We start from the raw sequence: 12738 nt of genomic DNA on the forward strand, positions 1-12738 counted from the left end.
CTCACGTTGCTCATGTTTATTTGGAAAATAAAAAGGCGGGGCTCTATAAACAGCTTCAACCTTCCGTGTTATCAAACCTGGAGTCCTTGGGGGCCCGCAGACAGTCGTTGTTTTTACAAAATGTGGATTATCTGGCAGGGAGCAAAAATGTGGACCGTCTGTGGGTCCCTGAGAACCAGGTTGGGACACTGCTCTATATCAAACCTTAAAAGATGCCAACTTGATTTTCAAACAAAGAATCTGCCTTATTTTTCCTTCTATTAGAATTAAAGCCACTTGAAAATGGAACTAGTTCCAGATACCTGGCTGTCTATGGTAGCTACTTTCAAAGAACGGAGGGAAGCCAAAATCAGTGTTGATGAATGGGTCATCGTAAGCCACACTCCCTTCCTCAGACACAGGGAACCCTGGGACGTAATCAGGAGGTACGGGAATGCTGTAGTTGCCAGGCGATGGAGGGAAGAATCCAAAATCTACAGGATGATGAATGATGAGTTAAAAGTCAACTATTTTATTATAGAATAATTCTGTTTACATTCATACACCTATCTGATATATTTTTTATCCAAAGTGACTGACAGAAGAGGGAAGGGTTGCAATTTGTGCATACATCCAGGGACTTGAACCCACAACCTTTGTGTCATTAGCACAAAGATCTACCTGTTGAGGAACAGGAGCTGCTAGTTGCTCAGTTACCTGATGGGGATTCAGGATGAGATGGGCCATCAGAGCTTCCCTCCATGGCTCTCTGCCATTGGCTGTGACCAACATCCATCTGATTCCCTTCAGCGAAGGGCAGGAGGAAGGAAGAAGAATGGGGCTGGACAGCGGTGCTGGGAGGAACAGAGACTGTGGGGTCTCCTATGCTGTCTGAGGAGGTCATGCTGATTGGGCGGATCTGAGACTCCAGGAGATTTGTTGCCAAATATGAGGCATCAGGAGTGTTTGAAACCAATGGGGTGGAAGGTGAGGCAAGCAGAACAGAAGGAAGCCGAGTGTGAGAGGCCGTAGTGAGACCGGGACCTTCAGGTAACATCAAGTGGGATGCAGCCCCACCTTTAACCAAGCTGGAGAGCTCACTGATATCCACAACACTGCAGAAAGGAACTAAGAAAAAATAAAATCTCAGTAAGGTACATGACCGCCATAAGTACTGCAGCTGTCCTTCTGTTGACTGCTCTACATGCTTACCTTCAACAACGGCTTTACTGGAAGGATTAACCAGGTAAAGTTTCCAGGTGTAGGAGATGTCCCAGGGAGACATGCCGCAGTTTTCACACTCAGCTTTGACGGAGAACGGCTCATTCCAATTCACTAAGCTACCCTGGCAGTGATCACAATACACGTGTACTCTCCTGTGGAAGAAATAAGTCTCATCTTTCAAATCAATGCACTTGAAATACTAAAACTCCAAGAAACCAAAAACAAATGTGGTATCAATACTCAGACCACAGATGTGAAACAAGCAGAAGGATTCTGGCCCCCACCGTGTTAGATCAGCCGTGACAGTAACAAACAGCTCTGAAGTGGACGACTGCTCTCCACTCCACACCGTGAGGGTGAATTTGAACTGGTCGAAACTAGACTTCAGAAGATTAGTTGGGAACGTGACCACAGGACCAGTCAGAGGAACATATTCTTCAAAGCAGGGGCTCGCGATGGTAGTGGCTGGCTTACAGTCCCACTGGTAGCTGCAGAAGAAGTTGGAATCCACAAAACCTTTAATTTCATAACGTTGCCAGTTCAGCAAGTTTAACACAACACTTAAGTTTGTCATCTGCCGTTGCCCTCAAGGTCTACATACACTCTCAAAAAAGAGGGTACATTATTTTTTTGTACCTTTGCTTGTCACTGGGGCTGTACCCTCAAGGTTTTACCAATTGTACCCTTAGCTTTAGGTAATTGTACCTTTTAAGCTACATACATTGACTCTGTAGAACATTTATGTACCATTGATGGTGTATTAATGCTGTTTGTACCTTCGGGATGTTCCTTAGTCCATTTCTGTACCTCCAAAGGTATACTTACATGGGTATAGCCTCAGTGATAAGCAAAGGTACACATTTCTGAGAGTGTATGTCAGACCACCAAAAACCTACAATGGTGTAATATGTTCATAGGCTTTAAACATTTTCCTTACCTGAGGGTGTTCAGAGGGTAATCGAGGTCATGTGACCTGCGTCCGCTCAAGGTCAGAATTGTACCGTTATGTTTACTGAGGAAGATGTTTGTACCTCCCTCGATTACGCTGACAGGAGGGCTGCGTATCACCTCAATGTAGACGCTGTAGTTGCTGTAAACGACACTGCCAACAATTTGGACCTGCATGGCACAAGATAAACAAAACTTAGTGCCCTGACAGCGAAAAAAGTGCCTGGATCACTGCTGAATTCCATTACATTTGCACTATTACGATAATCACACTAGTAGTTAAAAGAAACTTTAATCCCTTACGTTCAAAGGAAAATACAAAATTGGGCAGACTATATTTAAAGTTATGCCAGCTGGACTTGAACTCAAGCTACGTTCATTTCTCAGTGTATTCTTACTTTGCTTATGGCTTTATAAATGCCATAATTCAGGAAATGGCCAGGCAGCTCAATGCCCTGCCGGTGGGTCTCGATTGGATGAAGGTCCAAAGGCAGCCCGCCGGATTGGTACAAAGTCCAGCTGTACAGGAGGCCCTGTGAGATATCGCAAGCTATATCTGACTCATAGGTCACTCCAAGTTTAGTGGTCTGGTGCCGAAGGACCTGCACAAGGGGTTGAAGAAGGAACTTAAAGAAATGCGACAAGCCCAAGGTCACAGAGCTAACTGCCCCCGACCTCAGGTACAGCACTTTAAAACTCACCAGCAGCTCCGTTCATGCTAAAGAGGCAAGTGATACCTGAATGTTGAGGGGACCCATGTTTTTTACTGGAGGAGGCTGGCAGGGCTGACGGACCACAAATATCTGCTGCGTCAAGGAAGCAGAACTGACCAGATTCGACATCTTCACTTCCACTGTGAATTCGCCCGTTCTTTAGTTAAACGAAATAGAAAAAAAGCTTTACTTGTCATTTTTACAAGTGCAGGTACACCTGAATGTGTTTTTTAACATATCATATCTTCCTCTCGTTTTTAAGGCATATACACACACATATAGAGGTGATAGCTAAGTTTGCGGTCTGAGCACAGGACCAGTTGTCCATCCAACATCCCGGAGCATTTTTTTGAGGGGTTAAAGATCATGCTGAAGGGCACAACAAGGACATGGCAACTCTGCCGAACATGTGATGCCAGTCAGAAACCTTCTGATCACAAGCACAGAAGTCTAACCTGCTGAGCCATTTGCCGTCATTGTGCCCTGAAAGTCTTTGTTAAAAGGTAACGTTACAGAAAAGAGCAGATAGCAGACCCTACCTGTGGAAAACATGCTGCTCAGAGCTGTTTCCGACTTTGTAAGTACCATCTCCGAAGGTCCAGTCATAGCTGACGTTTGTTCCTCCACTGATCCTGCAGTCAAAGTTCACGCTAGTGTTCAGAAGAACCGAGGCGCTGAACAACAGCCGGTTGGGATGGATTTTTCTCTGGATTATTATCTGATAGGCACCAGAGGTGACGGAGTTCTGTCCATTCGATGCAGTGACAGTGACATTGTACCTGGAGGGTCAAAGTTCACACCATTGCTATTCATTAAAACACAACACGGTAGGCAGATAAGTACTGCTTTAAAACTTCAACTATATTCATCAGCTTGGACCTCTAATCTTTATTTTCCAATGATGTGATCACTTCTTTTAGAGAAGCACCTCGGCCAGTTTGTAAACTTATAAAAAGTGCAAAAGATTCATTCAAAAACAACAGAGATTTTGAATTACAACTAAATGTATTATATCCAGCCAAAACAGTGCTGAGCAGTTTTTCACTGCACTGAGGCCACACCTTTCTGGGAAGCGGTATCTCTTGGTGACGGTTCTGTAGGTCGTTCTCACAGTTGGCCTGTCCCCAAAATGCCACAAAAACTCCAGCGGGCCGGTATCCTCGGTTATGGCCAGAAAGGTGATCTCTGCTTCAGTGGAATATGCTGGTTTCTCGGTGTAGATCCTGACAGCTAAAACACGAGCAGAATGGGGAGGCGGGTAAAGAAATGCATGCAGGACAGTTTTGGCATAAGCGGTGAAACGGAGAGACGCGGCACAGTGTCGCCCAGTACATACGCCGCATCCGGTGGAGCACGGCGACGCTGGTGCTGGCGTTCATACTTCCCGCTCGGTTCCGAGCAAACACAGTGACATTGTAAACACCCACTGCCGAAAACTGGTGTGAGACGACCGGCCCTAGATACACAAACAAAGCCATTCTCACCATCGGATCACACCATCAAGCCAACAAGCTTCAGTACAGCATTTACTGTCTGCAACTTACCTTTGTGCACATATGCAGTCTGATCTCCCATATTCCAAACGTACGTCACATTTGTGCCAGCTGCTAGATGCGCATTAAACAAAGCCGTTTCATTCCTGTAGACCACGGTGGAGTTTGTAATAAGCTGCAGGTTTGCCGGCATCTTCTCCACATGGAACGGTAGCACACTGGTGGCGTTGTAGAACTCGTTGGAGGCAGTTATTGCAATAAAGAAGGTGCCTTCTAGAAAAGACAAGAAATATCATGTATTTGGCACAAACTGCACGGTTGTGATCCAGCATGAGCCTTGCTGGTTTGCTAACCTGATGTTATGATGGTTTTATTTACAGAACACAAATTTACATAATGTGTCAATATGTGTAAATGTACTATGCCGGTGGTTATCAACCTTTTTAACAGTGTGAGCTATCTGTATGAGGAAAATAATCTGGGGGGGGGGGGGTTACAGAGTCACAATGGTATTTTTTGATGAATGGGGGGGGGGGTAGTTTTTTGCAGATGGAGGCTGAGGGGGGATCAGGTCCTCACAGTAGAAGATGTTGCGATTGACTGTGAATGTCTATGCTACAGATGTCTGTCTGAATTACTCTGCATACAATATTTGTAGATTCTTCAGGGACAAACATCTCTTGAGGTCAGTCTGTCTTAAGGAAAGGCTACAAATGTACCTAAAAATAGATCATGTGGAAGGTACTGAAATATTGACTTAAAGTGTAGCCCTTGTTTGAATCTTTAGACCAGGCAGAGTTCTTACCTCTGGTAAACCGGTGGGAGCCAGTGGCTACAGAACCCAGCTGGACTCTTCTGGCCCGTCCCTGAACCCACATCGGCGGAGAGTCGTCTCCAAAACCAAAGGTAAAGTTGGCTTCCTCAGCAGATGTAGAAGCGCTGAAAGGGAGGGCTTGCGTGGCATAGGAGCCGTTGGGTTGGCGGTGGAGCGCGGCATGGTCTGTGCCGAGGGGGGGCCGGGAATGGACTGTGCCGATTGAAGCTCGCACCTTGACTGACAGGCGCCTGAGCATTGAGCTGCCGTTTGTTCGATTGGAGATCAGCACCGAAACATTGTGAGTCCCAGGAATCCGGGTCCGGTACATCAGAGAGCTGCGGCTTGTGTTTCTGTGAACAAAAGTCAGAGGATAAAGAAAAACACCAAGGCTGTCGGGCACTGAGTCACACTAGGTGAACTGCTGTCTCTCAGTTACTCAAAGTGAATGTCTCTGGACAAGTGGGGAACTGGGAGACTCTGCAGGACAGGCACAGACACGAAACAAGCAAAGTACAGAAGAAGAAGGAGGAGGAATGCATATAACTGGTACACAAGTACGCATCAAATATACAGATCCAGCCACTTAAAATTTCCCCTCCAGTCTGGCTGGCAGCCAAATCCCAGCCAAGTTCCTTCCAATTACCATCCGAAAGGTAGAGCCCCCCTTCTTCTAGGGGTGGGCCTATATTTGACTATAAACCCGCCCATTCATTCACTTGCAGGGTGATACCATTAGATGGCGCTGTCTTTACAAAAACTTTACTTTTCTTTTTACAGGGTTAAATGATTGAATGGTCTTTGCTATGACTTAAAAAAGCTAATTTTTCTTTTTAATTTATTTTATTTACTTATTTTATTTTATTTTAATATGCTTTATTGGTTTGTTTATTGTCTATTCTTATTTATCCTTTGTACAGCACTTTGGTCCTACAGTATATTGATTTGTTTTAAAGTGCTTTATTTTAAGCATAGTCCACAAATTTTCAATAGGGTTCAGTTTGTTGGCTTTGGGAAGGCTGTTCTGATGTGTGTTGTGATCATTGTCCCTGTATCAACTGTCCAGCCATTGATTGTTGATACTGTAACTGTTGATTGATTAAAGAATTTGTAGGTGATTGGGAGTTCATGATCCTCACCTGCTGCAGCAATCAGAATCAGAATCAGAATCAGCTTTTATTCGCCAAGTGTGCTGGGGCACACAAGGAATTAGTTTCCCACAGTTTGATACTCTCTCATACACAAACAATAAGTTAGAGCTGGGCGATAAATCAATTTAATTGATTAATTCGAATTTACAGTTCAGGACGATGTGTTTTCATGAAATCGATTTTATTACTTTTTTTACACACAAGCGCCAAATGCGGAACTAATGCGATGCACCATTCCTCATGGGTAAATTAACACTGTAGCAGATTCACTAACAACATGGCAATGACAGGGGAAAAGATGGCACGTGCCCAAAGAAAGGTGTTGCTACTTCTGTAATATGGAATTGTAATATAATATGTCAAACCCAATGGCATAAAGTATTTACTTAATACTAAGCTGACATGATAAAATTATGTTTTTTTTCTATTATTATTACAATATTACTTATTACTTTTATTTATAAGTTTGAGGGTGTATTGTGTTGTTGCCAGTTTTAAAATAAGCTATAGAGAAACCTTTCTAAAAGTGTTCACAATAATAACTGACACTTTATTGATCCCCGTGGGGAAATTGTGTTTATGCCTCCCTCAACTTGATCTTTGAAGAATAAGTTGTCTGTGAAGGCCACCTGTTGGGGCCTTGCTCAAGGAGCTGCAGACATGCTGAGGATAGGCTTGAACCAGTGACCTTCTGATTACAAGCACACAGCTTAGCCCACTGAGCCACACACTGCCCCTAAAGGTGTGGTCTAAAGTAAAAAAAGCTAAATAAAGTAGTTTGATTTTGTGTAGGGGAGGGGAGAATCGATTGAAATCGGAAATCAGATTTTTTGTGAAAAAATCTGAGATTTTATTTTTAGGCCATATCACCCAGCTCTACAATAAGTGACACTATAAAAACAAAATACCCTATACAAGAAATACTGTACAAATACAGTACAATACAACACACATACAATACAAATGTGAAAAATTATAAATATTATAAATATACACAGGTGAGTAACACTGTGCAATTTTAAGGTGCGAGGTATAGTGTAAACAGTTTTTGTAAACAGATCTGTAGCGTCTGCCAGAGGGGGGTAGCTGGAGAAGATTGTGTCCAGGATGTGATGGATCTGAAATGATTTTAACTGCTCGTTAAAATCTATGCTCGTTTAGCCGAACTAAAGTCCACAAACAGGATCCTGGCATAAGTTCCTGGACGGTCCAGATGTTGCAGGATATAATGCAGCCCCATATTCACTGCATCATCCACCGACCTGTTTGCCCGATAGGCAAACTGCAGGGGGTACAGCTGGTGTCCTGTAATGTCCTTTAGATGGGCTAAAACCAGGCGTTCAAAGGATTTCATGACCACAGACGTCAAGGCGACAGGTCTGTAGTCATTCAGTCCTGTAATGGTGGGTTTTTTGGGGACCGTGATAATGGTGGAGCGTTTGAAGCAGGAGGGAACTACACACAACTCCAGAAATCTATTGAAGATGCGGGTGAAGATGGGAGCCAGCTGATCAGCACAGGTTTTGAGGCAGGAGGGGGATACACCGTTTGGTCCCGGGGCCTTCTTGGTTTTCTGTTTCTGGAACAGCCGGCTCACTTCCGCTTCGTGTATTCTGAGTTCCAGGGGGGAGGATAGGGGGGTGAGAGGTGTGATGAGGGTTATTGTCTCTGGAGTGGGGTGGATGGGGGGTGTGAATCTGTTTATCTCAAACCTGCAGTAGAAGTTGTTCAGCTCGTCTGCCAGGTCTTTGTTTGCTTCAGCGGGGGGTAGGGGTCGTCTGTTGCTGGTGATATCTCGCAGGCCTCTCCACACTGATGCAGGGTCATTGGCTGAGAACCGTTCTTTCAGCTTCTCAGAGTAGCTTCTTTTTGCCACTTTGATCTCCCTGGTCAGCGTGTTCCTGGCCTGCCTGTACAGGGCCCTGTCACCACTTCTGTAGGCATCCTCCTTGGCCTGGTGAAGATGTTGCAGTTTGGGAGTGAACCATGGTTTATTGTTGTTGTATGTGCAGAAGGTCTTGGTCGGGACACACACATCTTCACAAAAACTGATGTATGATGTCACAGTGTCTGTCAGCTCATCCAGATTATCAGATGCAGCTTCAAAGACAGTCCAATTAGTGCAGTCAAAACAGTCTTGCAGTTCCTGCTTTGCTGCATTGGTCCACTTCTTCACAGTTTTGACTACAGGCTTGGCACGTTTAAGCTGTTGCCTGTAAATTGGAATAAGATGGACCATACAGTGATCAGAATGTCCTAAAGCTGCCCGGGGGACAGAGCGATAGGCATCTTTTAAAATGGTGTAACAGTGGTCCAGTGTGATGTTGTCCCTGGTGGGGCAGTCGATATGCTGTCTGTGTTTAGGAAGTTCCTGGTGTAGATTCACTCTGTTAAAATCACCAAGGACAATAAAAGGGAATAGGGATATTTTCTTTCCAGGGGGGGTGATCTGGTCGGCCAGCGTGCATTTACATCTGAAGCTCATTTACATCTGAATGTTGGTGGTGCTGATAGACTGTGAGAATTGTATGCTTTGAACTCTCCAGTGCTTTTTTAATACCATTCAGTGACTGATGTTGGGAAGACAATGGATATTTACTGTACACCTCCATGTCTCCTGGATTACTGACCCCAAGTCATTTCTGCTACATGGCTTTACACTATACAATATTTATATTTACATTTAAAGCATTTAGCAGACTTATCCAAAGCAACGTACAAGGTATCAAGGTACAATAAGCTGGGTTTAGAGGAGCTTACAGTTTTGATGGCGAGTCCGGCTCTATGATGGAGGGATGTTAAAGTGTTTTCTGTCTTGTGATTTCTTCTATTTCAGGGGCTTCTGGTGTGTTTAGCCGTTTAGATGGTGGACCAGACTTCACGAAATAGCGTTTCTAATGTGACTAGCCTTTTTCTGCGTATTGAAACTTTTCAGAAATGCAAGACTTTGCCAGTGCTTTTGTTCACCACCCGAGCGTATAGTCGTGAACAGATGTGAAATTTTGGCCAACTTTTTCATTGAAATTCGATTTGTATGTGTTCAGAAAAATTTGTGACCAGAGGCTTTAAAAGTGTTTATCCAAATAGGGACCTCAAAAAATGTCCCCAAAAGTAGGAAAATTTCAGGTTTTACTACACTTTGGGGGCAATTTGGTCCTCAAATGTGATCTATGCAAACCCACACACAAACACACACATACTACCAGTCAAAAGAGATGTTAATGACTTTCACACATTCAGTTGACCCCCCAGCCCCCAGCCCCCAGCCCCCAGCCCCAGCACTTTTCTTGTGCTTGTGGGCAGTTCCTTGCTCAGGGTATTTGCTATGGTGAACTTTCATGTACTTCCAGGGTCCCTGTGTGGCTCAGTGGGCTAAGCCTGTGTGCTTGTGTTCCCCGGATCACTGGTTCAAACCCAGCCTCAGCATGTCAGTCATGACTATACAGTGTATAAATGTTTTTGGTAGACGATCATACTTTTTTTCCACTATAGTCTTCTGGTTTCTAATTTACATGCCAACAACAGTTTTGACTGGTAGTATGTAATGACTGTTTAGTAGTGTTTATTTAACCGACTGGCTTGATAGTCAGAATATGGAATAGTCTTCCTGATAACATAGTGCAAGCTGAATCCTTGAGTTCCTTTAAATCAGAGCTAGATAAGATTTTAACAACTCTGAGCTATTAGTTAAGTTCTCCCTAAGCGAGCTTGATGGGCCGAATGGCCTCCTCTCGTTTGTATAGTTCTTATGTTCTTATGATCTGAAAGCAGTGTTTCTTATGTTAAAAAAATAACCTCACCTTGACCGCTTCAAACATCTGTCTCATCTGTCTCATTGTTTCATTGTGGCCAAGCAGAGAAGTTAATGACACATTCACACATCACCCCCCCCCCCCCCCCCCGTGGATGCGCAGCCACCAGCAGCCTATCCGGCTGTTAGCCAGACAGAAAGAAAGAACACACCTTTATTCTCCACAGTAAACCTTATTACTTTGTTTAGACCTGTAATTAGTCTGTCACAAACATCTTGGGTCACTCTCTTCTCCCAAAATAACTCTTGGACATGCTGCTGCTTTGTACCTGGCTTGGCCTCCTTGCGGATGAAATCTTTCATCTTGTGCCAAACAAGCTTAATGGGCTTCAAATCTGATTAATTTTCATATACCTCTCATTGCTTGACAATATCAGTCTTAATACTTTGTTTAGACCTGTAATTATTGTATTGGACATATCTTGGGACCGCCTCATCTCCAAAGAGGGAAGTAAAATAAAATTCTAATTTCATCAATAAACTGACTAAAAACACATTTTGACAGTTTTAGGCCATCTTTGCCTCACAACAGAAACTATTTCTAAATTTCACAGGCCATTTATTGCAGTGTAGTAAGTTTATTAATGAAATTGGAATTTTGTTTAAATATAGGAAAATTGTACTTGCTTAGATTTTCATTTTTTGCAGTGTAGTTACAATACCTGATTCAGGTATCTTACCTGATTTCAGGTAAGTCACTTCAGATTACTGCTCTCCCTGGTGGATGGATAGATCATTGCAAGTACTTTACACACAGAGAGTTGAGGGGTGGATCATGCCGGCCCCCTTTTTCATTACATCATCGTGGGGGATCTCATTACAGTCAAGGACCAGCCAAGAGCCAGTCAAGGTCCTGTCAAGGACCTGTCATGGAAAGTGGGGAAATTTTAAGCGGCTGGATCTGTACGTATAAAGGGATACGTGCGGCAATTTCTTGTAATAGCAGAGCAAATTCTTATTTATTTTATGTGCATTCACGCAGTTATGATAAGAAATTACCGTGCATTTTAACCTTTATGTGGCTAATTTGTACTTCTCTCACAGTATAAGGGCTAAAATGCAGGGTAATTTCTTGTCATTGCAGTGCAAATGCACATAATATAAATACGAATTTGTGCGGCACCCCACAGAGGATGCTGTATTGGGCAACTGCCCAGCTTGCCCTTGCCAGGATTCGCCACTGGCCTGGAGTCTATCCCAGGCACCGTAAGGCACGAGGCTGGGATGCCAGTTTACCACAATAATAAGAAAAGCAATACATGTTTCTGAGCCTTCTGCATTATTTTATTTTTTAAAGTCACCTAAGTTGGTATGGATAACTGCCATTACGTTGAAGTATCTCACCCATCTTCGTGGAGGTATCTGCTATGATCTGGAAGAAGGATTTGCCACTGGAACAGCACTACCTGACCCATCTGCACCGAGGCGGAGGCGTTGATGAAGTCAGACAGACGGATCACAGCAGGCGAGGTCAAGACCAGCTGGACGCCTCCCGTGGGTTCTCCCACAGCTGCCCCCGCTGTCTCCATGACAACGGCGAGAGCACCGGACACAGTGGCGGAAAGGCCAAACACACCCACACTTTCATACACGTGGGAGAAGAAGAAGACAGAGGAACAGGGCCGGCCCTGGGAGCAGTCCGTCCGGGGCGGGTGCAGGCGCGAGGAGGTCTGAAGCTTCGTCCCATCTCCAAAGTCCAGCGAGAGGTCGCAGTCCTGCTGTGGTGCCATCTTCAACGTCACATGGCTGAGCTGGCCCAAGACGGCTTGGGTGACACTCAGGGACACACTCATAATGGGGTACATGACGTGCGTGGAGATGTTTGCAGTCAATCCACTAATCTCATTGGTCACAGACACCTCAACCCTGAGCTGGGCGGGCTCACTCAGCACTGTAGTGAACTGGAACAGATTGAAGAGGAGAGTGGGTTTGCACACTAGACCATTGCTAAGTCATAATGTCCCTCCTACAGTTTGATAATTGACCCACCATGACCTATCATCCATAAAATGACCTTAATATTATTTCTTTGTCCTATTTATGACAATGAATGCAGTCTGCAGTGCAGTTAAAAGAAGTAACGTGATATTTAAAAAGAATATATATATTAGTTAGCTTAGGATTTGGCTTCCTCATTCTTGGACTGAGAAGTTACTGAGTTTTAATTTGGGATGTTTCTTTGAGGTGTGAACAAAACTTTGATTTCACAATAAATTTGCGTCATCTTGTTACACTTGATATTGAATAAAATAAAATACAGACCTGATCCGATCCAAAGTGGGAGACGTTCTTCTTCCCCCCGGTAGCTCTCCACCTGTACAGGCAGCTTGACCCCTGAGACACCTTTGCAATCCAGGTAATTAGAGAGTCGTTCGATGGGCTGCAGTTTAACAGCAGGGTTAGTAAATACATCCATCCATCTTCTAACTGCTTATCAAGTTCAGAAGGGGCATTTATAGGGGATCCAGTGCCCCTGTGACAACATGGATGCCCCCCCCCCCCCTGTGGCCCCCCTAAATACATATGCTTCTAGGGTCTGAAATAAATTAATTATTATTACTATTATTATCATTTGCATTTAAATATGTGATCTAAGATTTTGTGT

General features: G+C 44.1%; 2 protein-coding genes across 2 annotated transcripts in view; both read right to left on the minus strand.

The window, feature by feature from the left end:
* LOC111854998 (polycystin-1-like protein 1) overlaps nucleotides 1-12738 on the minus strand; it is a 46817-nt gene that overhangs the window by 24774 nt on the left and 9305 nt on the right. Inside the window, exons 13-26 of the mRNA XM_023833561.2 lie at nucleotides 12396-12513; nucleotides 11478-12034; nucleotides 5163-5524; nucleotides 4409-4630; nucleotides 4201-4320; nucleotides 3926-4094; nucleotides 3404-3643; nucleotides 2889-3021; nucleotides 2550-2753; nucleotides 2141-2322; nucleotides 1488-1691; nucleotides 1192-1355; nucleotides 697-1107; nucleotides 303-473 (exon numbers count right to left, since the gene is read on the minus strand). Coding sequence (XP_023689329.2) covers nucleotides 303-473; nucleotides 697-1107; nucleotides 1192-1355; nucleotides 1488-1691; nucleotides 2141-2322; nucleotides 2550-2753; nucleotides 2889-3021; nucleotides 3404-3643; nucleotides 3926-4094; nucleotides 4201-4320; nucleotides 4409-4630; nucleotides 5163-5524; nucleotides 11478-12034; nucleotides 12396-12513 — 3257 coding nt within the window. The remainder of the gene's footprint in view (nucleotides 1-302; nucleotides 474-696; nucleotides 1108-1191; nucleotides 1356-1487; nucleotides 1692-2140; nucleotides 2323-2549; nucleotides 2754-2888; nucleotides 3022-3403; nucleotides 3644-3925; nucleotides 4095-4200; nucleotides 4321-4408; nucleotides 4631-5162; nucleotides 5525-11477; nucleotides 12035-12395; nucleotides 12514-12738) is intronic.
* On the minus strand, nucleotides 6862-9561 carry LOC140578558 (uncharacterized). Its single transcript, XM_072700066.1, has 2 exons — nucleotides 8035-9561; nucleotides 6862-7935 (listed from the first exon to the last, which is right to left on the minus strand). The coding sequence occupies exons 1-2, from the start codon at nucleotides 8805-8807 to the stop codon at nucleotides 7470-7472; spliced, it is 1239 nt and encodes a 412-aa protein (XP_072556167.1). The 5' UTR covers nucleotides 8808-9561; the 3' UTR covers nucleotides 6862-7469.

This window comes from Paramormyrops kingsleyae, chromosome 15 (genome assembly GCF_048594095.1).
Source record: "Paramormyrops kingsleyae isolate MSU_618 chromosome 15, PKINGS_0.4, whole genome shotgun sequence".
NCBI classification, from domain to species: Eukaryota; Metazoa; Chordata; class Actinopteri; order Osteoglossiformes; family Mormyridae; genus Paramormyrops; species Paramormyrops kingsleyae.

Coding starts and splice junctions, on each gene's coding strand:
- LOC140578558 (XM_072700066.1), bottom strand. CDS start 8,807: ATGAGCTTCAGATGTAAATGCACGCTGGCCGACCAGATCACCCCCCCT. Junction 7,936..8,034: donor CTGAACAACTTCTACTGCAG/GTTTGAGATAAA, acceptor CCTGGAACTCAG/AATACACGAAGCGGAAGTGA.